The sequence below is a fragment of the Cydia pomonella genome, chromosome 1 (genome assembly GCF_033807575.1).
Source record: "Cydia pomonella isolate Wapato2018A chromosome 1, ilCydPomo1, whole genome shotgun sequence".
Lineage (NCBI taxonomy): Eukaryota > Metazoa > Arthropoda > Insecta > Lepidoptera > Tortricidae > Cydia > Cydia pomonella.
In genome coordinates this window covers 31,582,645-31,597,503 of record NC_084703.1, presented here as the reverse complement: position 1 = coordinate 31,597,503, position 14,859 = coordinate 31,582,645, and the positions used below count along the sequence as shown (strand labels likewise).

The following is a 14,859-nucleotide window of genomic DNA, read 5'->3' as shown; positions in this document are numbered from 1 at the left end:
TCTTAATTTTTAATTTATCCCTTTTGTTTAGACTTCACATGGTTATCCTACCATAATAATTAACAAAGAAGTTTAGAGAATTTCAAATGAACACTTTCCTCTTTGGTTATCAATCACCTGTCACGGTATTTATGAAGAAAACGTGTTTTGATTAGTAATTGTCACTTGTCAAAGAAAATAATATTTTCCGTGAGATTTTAATTTCACAATTAAATTAAAATGCCTCTACGTTATCCGTATACTAATGTTCAAAAAATGGATATTCTTGAATTTTATTTTACTTCACGGAGTACTGTGCGAACTCAGGCATTATTTCACGAACGATACCCTGATTGCCCAACACCTACACGTGTATTAATAAACAGTACCATCCAAAATTTACGAGACTATGGTCAGTTTACGGTTCCAGTACATGCTCAAGCACAAGGCCGGCCGCGGCATTCACAAGCTTTTCGGAAAAGAATGCTCGAGTTTTTTAACCGCAACCCAGAAGCCAGCACAAGGGATGCTGCTGCGAGATTCGGCACCAGCCAATTGTTTATTTGGCGGCTAATGAAAGCTGAAGCAAAACATCCCTTTAAATTTCAAAGGGTACAGAATATTGTAGTGGCTGATTACCCTAGAAGAGTTATTTTTGGGCGTTGGCTGCAGCAAAACTTACACTTAAATATCCTATGGACCGACGAGGCAACTTTTACAAGAGTCGGCCTCTTTAACGTGCACAATGAACACTGGTGGGCTGATCGTGATGCAAATCCTCACGTAACTCGGCGAGACTCTTACCAAACTCGTTTTTCTGTAAACGTTTGGGCATTCTGAATAATTGTGTGATTGGACCGTATTACGGCAACTTAAATGGACCGAAATATGAAGATTTCCTGAGAAACGTGTTACCGATTTTGCTGCAAGAGGTGCCGGAACAAAATTTGGATAATCTCTATTTGCAGCAAGACGGTGCACCAGCACATTTTGCTCTAAGTCTGCGAAATTATTTGGATAGAATATTCCCTGGCAGATGGATTGGACCCAACGGCCCAGTCGCATGGCCGCCTCGAAGTCCCGATCTGACGCCACTCGACTTCTTTTTGTGGGGCGAAATTAAAAGGAAAGTGTACGCACGGGAATCAAATACTATCGATGAAGTTCGCCAAAAGATAATTGAGGAATTTAATTCTGTAAAAGCCAATGAATTTATTTTAGACAGCTCAAAATCAACCATAGACGGCGGGCCGACTTATGTGTCAGGGAAGGAGGTGGTCATTTTGAACACATCTTAAAATACGCTTAGGTAGGTTCACACTTAAACTTTTAAAGGGTCATAGTGTTAATAAACGTGATTTATGCGTTTTAAAGTGTTTCATTCTTATAAATAATTATTGCGGTAAAGAAGAGAAAATTTCGAGTTTGTATTAATCGGTAGATTAGGTACAATAATAAATGATTTTAAAAAAAATAATTCAGCTTATTATTACCATAAATTTATCAGGGTACTTAAAACCTCAGCAAAACAATTTAGTTACACGAGTGTCACTTGTAGTGATATCAATGATAACGTACATTGACGATAACATCGAGTGACAAGTAGGTATGACAGTTAGATATTTAATGTAGAGTAACCACACTTTGGGACTTTAATTATTGGTTTTGTTAGAAAATTAGCGAGAATTAAATGCAGCTGATTTTAACAACGGAGTGAATGTATTGCAATGTTTGGTATTAACTGAGCCACAATCAAGTGTTTTGTATTACCAATTCGAAGTCACCCTGTATACTAAAACATAAAGTCCCTTTTAATACATTAAGACTCCTTTACATGTCTATGGCGGATTCTGTTATAAACTATGGCCTAGAAAGTTATGGAAGATCATACAAAACCTACCTAAATGATATCTATAACCAAAGAGCATATAATCACTACGCTATAACCTCCAGTTACGTATACTTAAGACTATTGTACCTATGAAAATAGATTTTCATAATTACTTTTATATTTATATTAAAAATATAAAAGTAATTATGAAAATCTATTCAATTACTGCGGAGTATTAACTGTATTTGAAAAAATAGACTTATCCATTGTAACCCAATACTACAATAGCATAAAATACATACACAAAAAAACGCGACCCTTACGGTTACGTAACCTAGACAAAATTCCAACGTTTGAGATCTGAAAAACAAACAATGAATATGGTCGAAGAGTATGGAAATGCATTGTACCGCGTATATTGAATAGATTTCCATATGAATTAGTAAGCTCATTAGAAGGTCGAACATGTGGGCAAGTTAGATCTATGATAAAGAAGCACATGCTTAAAATGCGAAAATAATGCAATATTATACAAAGATGTAGTGTACTGTATAATTAATTCTACACACTCAGCCTAGACTCCTTAAATCAAAAAATCTTTTTAATTTAAGATTAGTAGTTAGAAAAATGCATGTTTTTTGTTATGAAATAAACAGATTAAATAAATAAAATATTTTTTTAGGTTATCGCAAAAACAATGCAAACACATTCACTCCTGGGCAACGACTTCTGAGAGTCAGAGGTATGTGGCCGCCCCGGCTTGCCACTGGTTACACAAAACCTTAACAAATTATACACCTTGACTTTCCTCAAGAACCACTCTATTGATATGTAGGTGAATACCGCAAGAAAATCCATTCAGTAGTGTTTTAGTTTATCGCGAACATGCGGACAGTCTGACGCAGCGGGCGGCGTTTTATAACGTGTAGTGATATTTTTTCGTCTTGATATTATAAAGTTAGATTGTTTGAAAGTGAGGCACCTATCCAACTAGAGTATCTATTCGGGTTTTACTTTGAGATTTACCCTAGGTTATTATAGGCCTTTTATGAATCGTGATAAGCGCGAAATCCGGTACAGCATGGGTACCTATAGCCTCTCATAGCGACAGTTGGTAAGCGTTAACTCGCTCACAGAGAACACTGACGAAAAGCTCATGATGGACAGATTTATAAACAAGCACCACGTACATCGACTCCGGCAGCGTAGAACAAGAAAACTGCCGATGTTACGGCAACACGCGTAAAATTTGAGTATAAAAATAAAAAGCAACCAGTAGTGTATAATTAAATTTATTATTACTATGCACTCCCATATCAATACTCATCAGTAAAAAACTATACAAAAGTAGTGCATGAATATATTATATTTAGGTACTTTGTATAATTACGTGTACTTTCTAGTAATTCCTTACAGCTACTGGACGGCACAAGGATATGGAATATCAACTTAAAACTATAACATACTTACATTGCTAACAATAAACATTATATCGGTGGTTTTTACGTTACATTGCATTGCTGTAAAATAATTAAAAGGGTTTGAAAATTCCACACAGCTATATTATAACTGACTATGAGGAAATAAATGATGTCAATTCTTAACTAAAGACTATAAGTATTTGTTCTGGATGTCTGCTGAATTAAAATCTGATAGCAGACTGAGATGGATGTTCTTACATGTGAATTGTAATATTTGTTCAAATTTCATTACAATTGTATACTACTACTACTTCGATGTCGACTCTTAATAGTGATGAGTTTGGCAAATCATCGTTATTTAGATTATAATTAATACAAATATTAATTTTTTATAAGTAGTTCTACTCTCATATCAGGATATTAACACTGCAAAGCAAATAACAAACATGTATTCTGTTGCTTTGCTTCGGAAACAATGTATTAGCCAGACTATAAACACGTTCACTGCCGTGGGGCATTATATTAGTTATATTACCAAAGAAATTAGGTACCAACAGAATGTTACCAATTATTGGTAACATTCTGTTGGTACCTAATTTCTTATCAATTATTGATACAAGACTAACCAAACTCACTGTAATGTAAGGTTAGATGCCGGCAGTGAACGTCTTAAAGGGAAGCTCCCACGGGTCTGCAACTCAGCACCATACGTTTATTTTACAAGGGAGCGAAGTTGTTGTTTAACTCCTCGTGGTAATGTTGACACCAGAGCAAGCGAAAGATTCCAAAATTAAACCATGAGCGTAGCAAGTGGTTCGTAAAGTGAAATATTACAGTTGCAAGGATTTTAATGATACGAGGGTTAAACAAACTTTGCTACCGAGTGAAACAAAATTTTAAATACTAACTATAAAACGCTAGGTACAAATCAAATCTACACGCATGCTATTAACCCTTAAACGCATAGTGATGTACTTATGCAGCCTACACAACAAATATAATTTTATGCATAATTAGATAAAATTGATTTAGTCCTTTATTTCGATCGTAAATTAATACACTTTCAGATGTTTTATTCTAATTTGCGCAGTATTTTAGTTTTAAAAAATTTTGAAAATGTGGAAAAGTTGGTATATTTTTAGAATGTGATTTAGGCGGATTTTTCGGGGTTAGCAATTATTTTATATTTAAAATCTTTATCATAGGTATATCACAAATAGTGTACCTTTCTGGTAGGAGTAACATTTTTCATATATCTCTTACTAAAAATTATATATTTACATAGATATGATTTAACCTATGTAAATTCTAACACTGATTTAGCAGGGAAAATCGATGTTTTAGTTTTTTTTATTATTTTTCCCAGAATTAGTAAACAATGATGTAACACATACTAATATCAGGCAAAAAGAAAAAAAAACATGCAGTTAAGGGTTAAATATTTATAATTCAAAATCATCACTTCAGTCAATTCTACCAGCCGAACTAGCCTGCGAGAAAAAAGTCTAAATTTGCATCAAATTATTTTGCTGCTCTTATGGGTTATTCCCACTAGTTACCACCAAGTTGTTACCAGTAGTAACTACTGGGATTTTTTTTCCCAGTAGTTACCACCAAAATTTGGATAGCATTAAATACTAATAAAAACCGGTGCTTTAACCAATAATTAATTGGGGAATAAAATCCCATAGTTACCACCAAACCGAGTTAGTGGTAACTAAAATTTGTTCTCTGTTCCCCCTTGGCGATGCCCATGAATGAATCGACATAGCTGCACTCGACAAGTCTAATACGAACCCGTGGTTAATTATCTTAAGTAGATCCACCTAACGGTAACTAATTATTAAATACGGACGCAAAAAAACACAACACAAGTAAAGCTAATAAAGTACATGTTAATAAAGTCATGAATTCAATTGAACACACTTTTAGTTTGTTTCCATACGATATATTCACGCACAATCTGACTAGATTGGAATAAAATTTAGATCGTGCTTAAGTTTTTCTGTGCAATAAATAATGTGTAACTAAATAAAATACAGTCAACACTGAATGAGTTCTCAAATGTATTGCGGTGGTTTTGAGTGGTGTGGCAGTATTATGTGCAAGCGATTTTGGGCCCTCAGTGATACGACTAGTTAGATATGACCGTAAATCTTTAATCTGTTGGTTAGAGAGGCCATCCACCGTTTTTCCCCAGTAAAGAAAGCGGCCTTTAAGGGTGAACTCACATTAAATTTGGCTTGAAGCTGATAGATGTGATTTCACTGTAAGCATCTACGGTAAAATTTAGAGTAGGCGCAGTTATCCCACTTTTCCCCTTGAGCGCACTTATCAGTCTGACCTTAAAAAAAATCTTTATGTGGTCCGTTTTAAAAACATTCAGTGTTGTGTATTGTGTAGGACTAATTGTAGGTATTAGTAATATAAATGTGGTGGGAATAATCGAACCGAATATTTGAATTGGTACAAGTAGTACCTGTACGTATCGTATGGAATATTTGTTATTTATTTACTAGCAGGTATGTATAAACACTGTTCCGTCCGCCCGTGGCGTTCGGAGGGGAAGGTTAACTTCATAAGAAGCGCAATCGCCTCGGAAAAGCTTGACACCTATACCTACAATTTGTGAGTGAGTCAGTCAGAATGTAAAACTCAAAGAAGATTAATTAAGTCGGAAACTAAGTACCTATAACTATAATTTATAAACTGCTATTGCTAAACATGCGTTTCAAAAGTAATCCGCTTAGCACATTGAGTGGCGGGAACCCGCTCGGCGGGTTCTCTGTTCGTAGTCGCTTTCCTCTACAAAGCGGGAAAACGCTGGCAGCGAATGTGTTAAAGTGTAATTATAGTAACATCAATTCTTAGTCGCGAAACGCAAGTCTGTGGTGTACGTGTTGAGAATGCTTGAGAACTTGACAAGTTTCCACCAACCGCCCAAGTTCTGCACCAAAATGACATGCTGCGTATTTGCAAAAAAGTACAAAGTGTGCAGCGCAACAAAGCTTCACTTCACACGTCGGAAGTCAATTTTCAGTCATGTCCTTTAAAAACTTCTCATTCCGACACAATAAATATTTCCAAGCGGCAGTTAGGCAATAATGTTTTAGTAACGGTTAGTTAAAAGTGCTATTTAATTTTATATGAATAGCTCATTTTTGCCGTAGCTTTCTAAAGTTTGGCTAATTTTAGCTTGAATTTCTAATAATATAGTTAAACTAGTTAAACTAATTAAACTGCGCAACTTAGTTCCAAAACTTGAGAAAGAGACTAAAGGCAATGTTGATGTTGAGCACGTTTACGGTAACACTTAAGGTGCTCAGTGAGAGTGAGAGAAGAACCTGAACCCACGGTGCCTTAAAACTTGATTAGAGTTAGACCAAGATAAGTCTGCAGTGATTTTGATAGCCCAGACTGCAAGTGTTATTTTAAACGTCAAACTTCTATGTATGTATCTAAATAACACTTGCAGTCTGTGCTCTCAAAATCGTTGCAGTCTTACAGAATCTTGGTCTTAATCTACAAATTCACACCTTACCCTACCCCACCACCTACCCTACCCCTACCCTAGTTAACACTAGTTGCACTAATCACGCGAAAAGTATCTTGCAATTGACTTGGTGTGTGCACCTGTGCACTATGTATGGTACTAATTACACCGTAAACAAAAAACTACCACCATAATTAGTACGAGTGTGCGCTAAGGTATCGATACCTTAGGTACGGATTTTAACTTTTGGTAATGTATGTATTGGTCAAAAGACGTCAACATACTGTCGAACCGAATGCAGACCCTGGTGCAGTTCGATAAGAAAGATGTCCATTAGTTGTATGGGATTGACAGCTATTATAACTAATTTGGCTTAGTACCGACTTCAAACATATCATTTGCTAGCGCATAAAAAAGGGGAGATATTGTATATTTAATCCTTTTTGAACTCATGTTTTCTTTTATTAAAAGATTTTCGTTTTAAATTTATGTAATGAGTAACGCAGCATTCTGCAGCGCGCGTTCTTGTCTGGACAACCAAGTCATGTCACTAAGAAGTTTCGCGCTTCGGGCACGTCTAAGGTTTCAAGGTCTGAATCTAATCCATCAAGATTTGAGGAATTACTTTAAATTTCTCATGGAACCCGTCATCAAAACCGGATCTTGACAAAATGTTCCTTAAAAACATTATTTGCTTAACTAACTTAATGAAGAAATCGGAAAAGTCTTTGATTATCGAGGCGAACTAGCACCAGCAATCTGAGACAGCACGTAATTGGTCGGCGATAAATATGAGCAAGGCTGACGGGATACGTTTACATGGCGGTCAACATCTGTCTCTTGTACGGTGCGGACGCTTTGTTCTCTCTTAAATTTGTATTTTTCAACGATTGCTTGGTTTGGCTTATCTGAGGACACATGGCAATTAACAAGACAACAAAGAAACAAACCGTGTTGTTGCAATTACTGCTTATCTCTTCTTATCTGCATAATGAAGATAAACATTACTAAAAAATTTGCACACATCGCCGGCATGGAAGCTAATCCTGCCATTTAAATTATTATAAACAACTTGATATGTATATAGTCATGTGCTTGTAGGTTAGCATAAGGTACAAAAGATAACTATCCGCTGGTAGGTTCGTTAACCAACTGCAAACCTTCAAAGCCGAACGACGCTTGATGATAAACACGTACTATGGGTTAATCGACTTAAATAATGGTATATTCAGGAAATTTCCCCTTTATACCGATATCGAAAATTACACTAATAAAATATTACCTACTGTCCGCAGCATGTCAGCACGTGTCGCTCCTTGTATGCGCGCATGGATGTAAACACAACCACCGCCATCCAAATGGCTACCGACACCCAGGACGCTATGATGGCCAACTGCAGGAGCAAACCTGTGTTTATGTAATATTCCCCTTGAGTGATTATGCCGTTCGGGTTTTTCTGTATGTAGTCCATATAGTCGTAAATAGCTTGACAGCTGAGACGGAAGTGAATGGCAGTAGTTTGGTCTCCAGCAGCACGAAGTTCCTGCAACATTTTAGTTTTGTCAGAAAATAAAGAAGATTAAATACCTACTTTAATTTATTCGGGATTCTGCTTAGTATATGCGCTATCGCTGCGTATTGTAAAACTGAATAATGGCGAACATCCACATGCTGCAAGTTGCAACTCAACAGCAGTTTTGTTACAACAAACCTCTAAGCCCTATAGGCCAAGCTGGCAGAAGCAATAAGAAGTTATAGAGGGAAATGGTAGGAACACAATTTTGTTTGGACTAGTTAGGAGGTGAACATATCAAAAGGGGGGGGGGGGGAAGGGTTTGACTGTCCCATTTTTGGTTTTTCACATCTTGGAAACTGCGTCTTGGCGACATTAGTGACGACTAGACCATGTTTGGTATCGTTTTCGTATAAATCGGGAGTACCCAATTCATTTATGGTATCACATTGTCACATTGACACCATTCCAAAGTAAAGATAGTTTATTATTCAAGTAGGCATATTAAAATGCGCTTATGAACGTCAAATAAAGCTACACCGGCTCTAACCCTACACCTCTGACCCGAGAAGATTTAAATCCCCTCTCAATTGAAGGAGGGTATCCCAATAAGGACCGGCAAGAAACTCTGCCGGACACATCTTTGCAAAACATTACATCTTATAATTAACATGCATTAAATAAGAAAAAAAATACAATTTAGATTACTATAGAAATCATGCAATTACATACAATAGCTACTTTGGTTACACCACACACGAGTGATTTCTTATTTAGCGTTAATTGAACATGAACATTTCAAAGGCATGTGTTAAGTTTACGTAACGTAACCGAACGGCCAGTGTTTGGCATTCGTGACAAAAATATTGTAACTTGTTGTCATAACAAACAGCACCACTTGATTAAGCAATTGATTGGGATATCTGTCAATATTGCAACTGTAAACCAGAAACAAGGCGAGATCTGTTTTCTAAATATACCAAGTTATTTTAGGTACCTAATATCTACAAATAGTACATTACGATGCAAGTACGAAACGTAGGAAATTCGCGGCGAGTGGCGATAAATTAAAACACGACCGGCCGTTTTTAGTGTTCCGTAGTCAACTACCTAGTTGGTTACCAAATTCTGTTACTGCAATAATCTTTATCTACATAAAATATAAGAACGAAAGTTGAATAAACTATATATTAAAATGAAGTACACAAATCAGGAATTACATATGACAATATCATTCAAAATGGCTTCCTCTGGCCTTGATACAGGCCCTCAAACGACGAGGCCAGTCATCAATAGCGGCACGCACGATTGTCGTATCTAATTCCGTCACTGTCTTAACTATGGCCCGCTTGAGGGAGTCAAGATTTGTGTGGGGTTTAGCACAGGTTTTCTCCTCAATAACCTGCCATATGGCATAATCCAGGGGGTTAAGGTCCGGGCTGGAGGACGGCCAGTCTTCGTGGGCAATAAAGTCAATTTTGTTCCTTCGAAACCAGGCTCGAGTTGTTTTTGCCTTATGTGCAGGAGCTGAGTCCTGTTGAAAGATCCATGGCTTGTTTTAAATAGAGTTTTCACACCTTTTTCACAGAAATGAACCTGTGTTAGCCCTGAGTATGACACACCCAGCCAAATCATCACATAAGAGGGATGATTGGCCTCGTTGCACACTCGGAACAGCCGCAACCGCCTCTTGACTGTTTTTTTGCATACTCTCTATCTTTCTGGCGGTTACAACATTCTTCAATGGCAAATTTTTTTCCATCTGTAAATAGTATTTTTCGGTGGCCATTTTGTGCGTGCTTCAATAGCACGCAACTTCTCTCTAGCCTCAGTCTTTAATCGTCCATTAAACAAATGACCTTTTTGTCTGCGGTAAGCGTGTAGTCCAAGGTCTTCATTGATAACTTTTTTTAGGGAGCTTCTCTTCACAGACATCTGTATTACCAACAACTTTTGCTTCCGGACGGGGTTTCTTGCAGTTCTCGCCTTCACTGCCTTTATTAGAGCTGGGGTCCAAACGGTCTTTCAGACCTCTTGCGGTCATCGAAGCTCTGAGTACTATTGTATCTATTAATTGTGCGATAAACAAATTGTTAGTTGATTTTTAGGTTTTCAAGCAACTTCAAAATCATGTTTGGCGGGTGCCCACATTTGTGCAACGCAATTACTGGGATACGATTCTCTTTTAGGCCCCAATTCATTATAGATACGACGAGATAAGCGTTATGTGTGGTATATAATTATAGCTCACATCCACCACATTATGTCATTTTTTATTTTTTCGGTAGCATTTGTTTTAACGGAAATAAAGAGGTTGCAAATCGTGTAACAGAACTTAGTAACCAACTAGGTAGGAACCCTTGTAGTTTTGCCATGTCCGTCGGTCCGTCCGCGGCTTTGCTCCGTGATCATTGGTGTTAGAAAGCTGCAATTTGGTATCGATACATAAATCAATCATGCCAACAAAATAAATATTAAATATTATAGGACATTATTACACAAATTGACTAAGTCCCACAGTAAGCTCAATAAGGCTTGTGTTGAGGGTACTTAAACAACGATATATATAATATATAAATATTTATAAATACTTAAATACAAAGAAAACACCCATGACTCGGGAACAAATATCCATGCTCATCACACGAATAAATGCCCTTACCAGGATTTGGACCCGGGACCATCAGCTTCGTAGGCAGGGTCACTACCGACTAGGCCAAACCGGTCGTCGACGAAAGGGTAATAAATAAATAATAATAGGGTCCGTCCCCTAAAATTGCTTTTATCCTATGATGTGGGGTGTCGTTGTATAGATCATTCAAAATGAATAAGGGTTTTCAAAAACTTTTTTCTGATAAAGAGAATATTTTCGGAAATAATCGCTCCGAAAGAAAAAATAATGGTAAAACTATACTGAACATGATCAATTGACCATATTTGTTTTTTTTTTGCAAGAAGTGTTCCCATCTTAGTAAAAGTGCTGCAAAAGTATCCCATTTTCCTTGTTTTACACAGGATACCACCTAATAGCCACCGTTCAATGCAGCCTATTGTAATATGCGGGTAACTACGGAACCCTACACTGTTTTATTTCTTAATATATCGCCACTTCTTGCAAATTCTTACTTTTCGCACTTGTATCGTAATGTACTACATATACATTTTCCACATAAGCACGTAAAGGGCGAATTGGTAAATCAGACCCATTATGTATGTAAAAACTTTTAAATACATTTTCGCAGATGGGGCAGCACTTTACTATACTTAGTTTTAATGCACACTGTATCATACTCCTTGTTCTGTGCTTTATCTTTTTAAACTTAAAAACTCTAACAGCTCTCTTAATTGTATGATGTCCATGTGGGTGTGCCCTGTACAAACAATCGTGGCCCTTATTGCAACAGCATAAGGTGTAAGTGATGCTATTTGGACAAGGTTATGGCTAAATTAGGTTCAATTAAAACTGCTGTTATGAGTTATGACTAACTGCCAAAGGCATTTATGGCTACTAGATTTTTACACCTCTAAATAACTTTAGACAAATGAATGTCTTTCAGTTTGTTATTTTAAAACGGCTGTTTTTTGTGTATACAATTTATGTAATTAAAATTTAAAAAATAAGAAATTTAAATATTTCATATTTTATTTATTTATTTGATATTTGTCATTGAAGGTCATCCATAAACTACGTCACACATATGGCAAACCTCTCCATCCCTGGTATGACGTCACATATTTGGCAATTTATTTTTTAACGAAATCGGCAATTCGAATAGATATTATTATTTTAATATTTTTGATAAAAGCAATTTTTGAAATTTTATAACACGAAACGGAGGTATAAAAATTACATGAAATCATGAATAATAAAAACGATTATCATTGCAAAAACTAGTTCTTTAACTGTACAGCGTACAATAAAAAAATCCATACAATTTCGGTTACAGATGCAGTTAAAGTGACGTAACCAAGTTTGTGACTGCCCCATGTCACAACATGTCACATTTTCTTGAACCCCTCCCTCCTCCTAAATGTGTGATCTAATTAATGGATGACCCCTAATGTGAAGCGCTGGTGGCCTAGCAGTAAGAGCGTGTGAGTTGCAATGCGAGCGTGAGGTGGTCGCGGGTTCAAACCCCAGCTTCAAACTCATTAGTACACCAATGAGTTTTTTAGAACTTATGTATGTAATATCATTTAATATTTGCCAGTCGCTTTTCAATAAAGGAAATCATCGTGAGGAAACCGGACTAATCCCAATAAGGCCTAGTTTACTCTCTAGGTTCGAAGGCCAAATGGGAGCCGCTTTTTTTTAAACTAGTGCCTACACCATCTTGGGATTCGTTGTCAAGCAGACCCCAGGCTCCCATGAGCTATGGCAAAATGCTGGGACAATGCAAGGAAGATGATGGTGATATTGGTAATAGTAGGTATTTTAAAATTGTTGAGATTTACTCTTATTGGTTATAAAACAACTTGTTCAAGTACATGATGTGTGAAAGTGCCCTTGAGGCCTATTATTTACTAAATGATTGGAGGTGAGTATGACTGTTATGTGACTATTGCAAGGTGATGAATCTTAATGTAGGTAGAAAGCTTAGTAATGTGAGGAAAACTTGTAGATATTTGTACTAACACATCATTCTTTGGAACATATCATACAATTATTGGAACAAAGGTTTTAATTTCTGTTAACTGTATTAATTTCACAGTATTATAGGAAAGTAAAGAATGATAAAGGGTAAAACAAGACATTTAAAAAGAAATACAGTAACATGTAAAAATAAATACCGTGACAAGGTAGCTTCGATACTGGTTACAGGTTTTAACAAATCCATCTGTTATAATAGCTGCATGAACCAAGTTGTAAATACAGAAAATAACACCAATAGTAGCTGATGGAACCCAGCAGTAGATTACAGAATCATTGCGTTGAGCCACTCTAGCCCTTGATGTCACAACTATTGATTGACCCTCTCTGTAACATAGGTTATTAACATTATTTTGATTTGGCTAAAACCTTAGTTTTTACTTTTTAGCATGTATTTAATTATAACAATAATTTAATATAAAATTTTGAACTCACATTTCCTGCACAGAGGTAGACTTTTCATCTTCATATCTGCCAACATTGTTTATACAAACTCTGTACATGTGAAACAGAGCCATGATTATAGCATATATTAATATGGGTACTGGTGCCAAAGTGGCATACATGCACCTGGAGTGGTGGCCACCATTAAAGTTTCTATATGTAGTGACACCATAAAATATACATCCACAATTAGTGTTCTCAAAATAGTTCCCTGGACAGACATTAAGCGTCGTGCGCCAATGGTTGAAAGGGATGGCGACGAAGACCACCGCTATCGTGAGCAGCAGCGCCAGCATCCCGTAACATATGCATAGGCGTCTCTCGATTACGTACTGATTCATTATGATGACCTGAAAACAAACGTAACAAATTGGACCATAAAGTCTTTTGACAACAGTGAGTAATAGAAAAAGATAACGATTCACTATAAAATAGGTGTGATCCTTACAATTATCGGGCAACCTGCCAATATGTTGAAGAAGAGTCTACTTACCTTACCAAGCGTAACTTCCTAGTAAACACACAGTAAAATTTATATTTTAGAACTAATACGTTCATATAAAACTAGGACAACAAACAAAATAACTTTCTTCGCGAGTTTCGCAACTTTACTGCAGGCTGACGCAACTAGGAACAAAATAAGTTTTGTATGGAACTTGTTTCGCAAATCTTTGCCAACGAAGAAAAATAAAACGTCAGTGCTATTTGTTCTGTCAAGTTTACATCAAGTCAACTGTCAGCCTAATTGTTTTATTTGTTATGAAGGCTTCAATATTTTGTTCGGGTATTTCGTGCAATTTCTTTATTATTTAGTGAAAATATCGAAAATAGTGAACCGTGATCAGAGTAAAGAGCGACTTTGTTATAATGCCACCGAGAAAATGGTTTACTAAGTGTGAAATATGTGGCAAGCGAGCCACTCGAGAAAATCACGAAAAAAGGGATTTTATGGCGAAATTTCCCTTGGATAAAGACCGGTACGTATTGCTTTAGATACTTTTGACCTTATTTTGGTGCAGCACGCTTTAAACACATCGAAAATTTGATATTTTATATTATTTTTAGTTGTGAACTAGGGATGTACTAAAACTATCGATAATTGTATGTTTATTTGTATATCAGTGTAAGTAATTGAATAAAATATGTGAAATGTCCTGAGAACTTGCATGCAAAATGACACAAAATTAATTCGTCGAAGATTTTCAGTGGAAAATTATCTATCATCTAAGCGTTAATGGTCATTATTTGACATATCTTGACATATGGGTTGTTGATAACTGGATGCTGAAAAATATGATTTATAGGTGCATATTAGCGCTAAATAATCAGTTGATCATCTCATTAGCAAATACTTGGAATATAAACTGTAGATAAAGTCATGTTTGTCCAAGGCTGTATGTTTTCAGATGCAGGCAGTGGGTCAAATTTGTTGCGAACGAAGACCTGACGATACATCTTTCCATAGAAAAGTAACATTTATTGAAACATGTATGTGCAGAATATTTTGAAAATAAAGCTTTAAATAAA

At 36.2% G+C, this 14,859-nt stretch overlaps 1 protein-coding gene across 1 annotated transcript; it reads right to left on the bottom strand.

The window, feature by feature from the left end:
* Positions 1-3,086: 3,086 nt before the first annotated feature.
* LOC133528675 (uncharacterized) lies at positions 3,087-13,946 on the bottom strand. The gene is made up of 4 exons (XM_061866143.1): positions 13,826-13,946; positions 13,324-13,682; positions 13,029-13,215; positions 3,087-8,267 (listed from the first exon to the last, which is right to left on the bottom strand). The coding sequence occupies exons 2-4, from the start codon at positions 13,671-13,673 to the stop codon at positions 8,007-8,009; spliced, it is 798 nt and encodes a 265-aa protein (XP_061722127.1). The 5' UTR covers positions 13,674-13,682; positions 13,826-13,946; the 3' UTR covers positions 3,087-8,006.
* Positions 13,947-14,859: the final 913 nt, after the last annotated feature.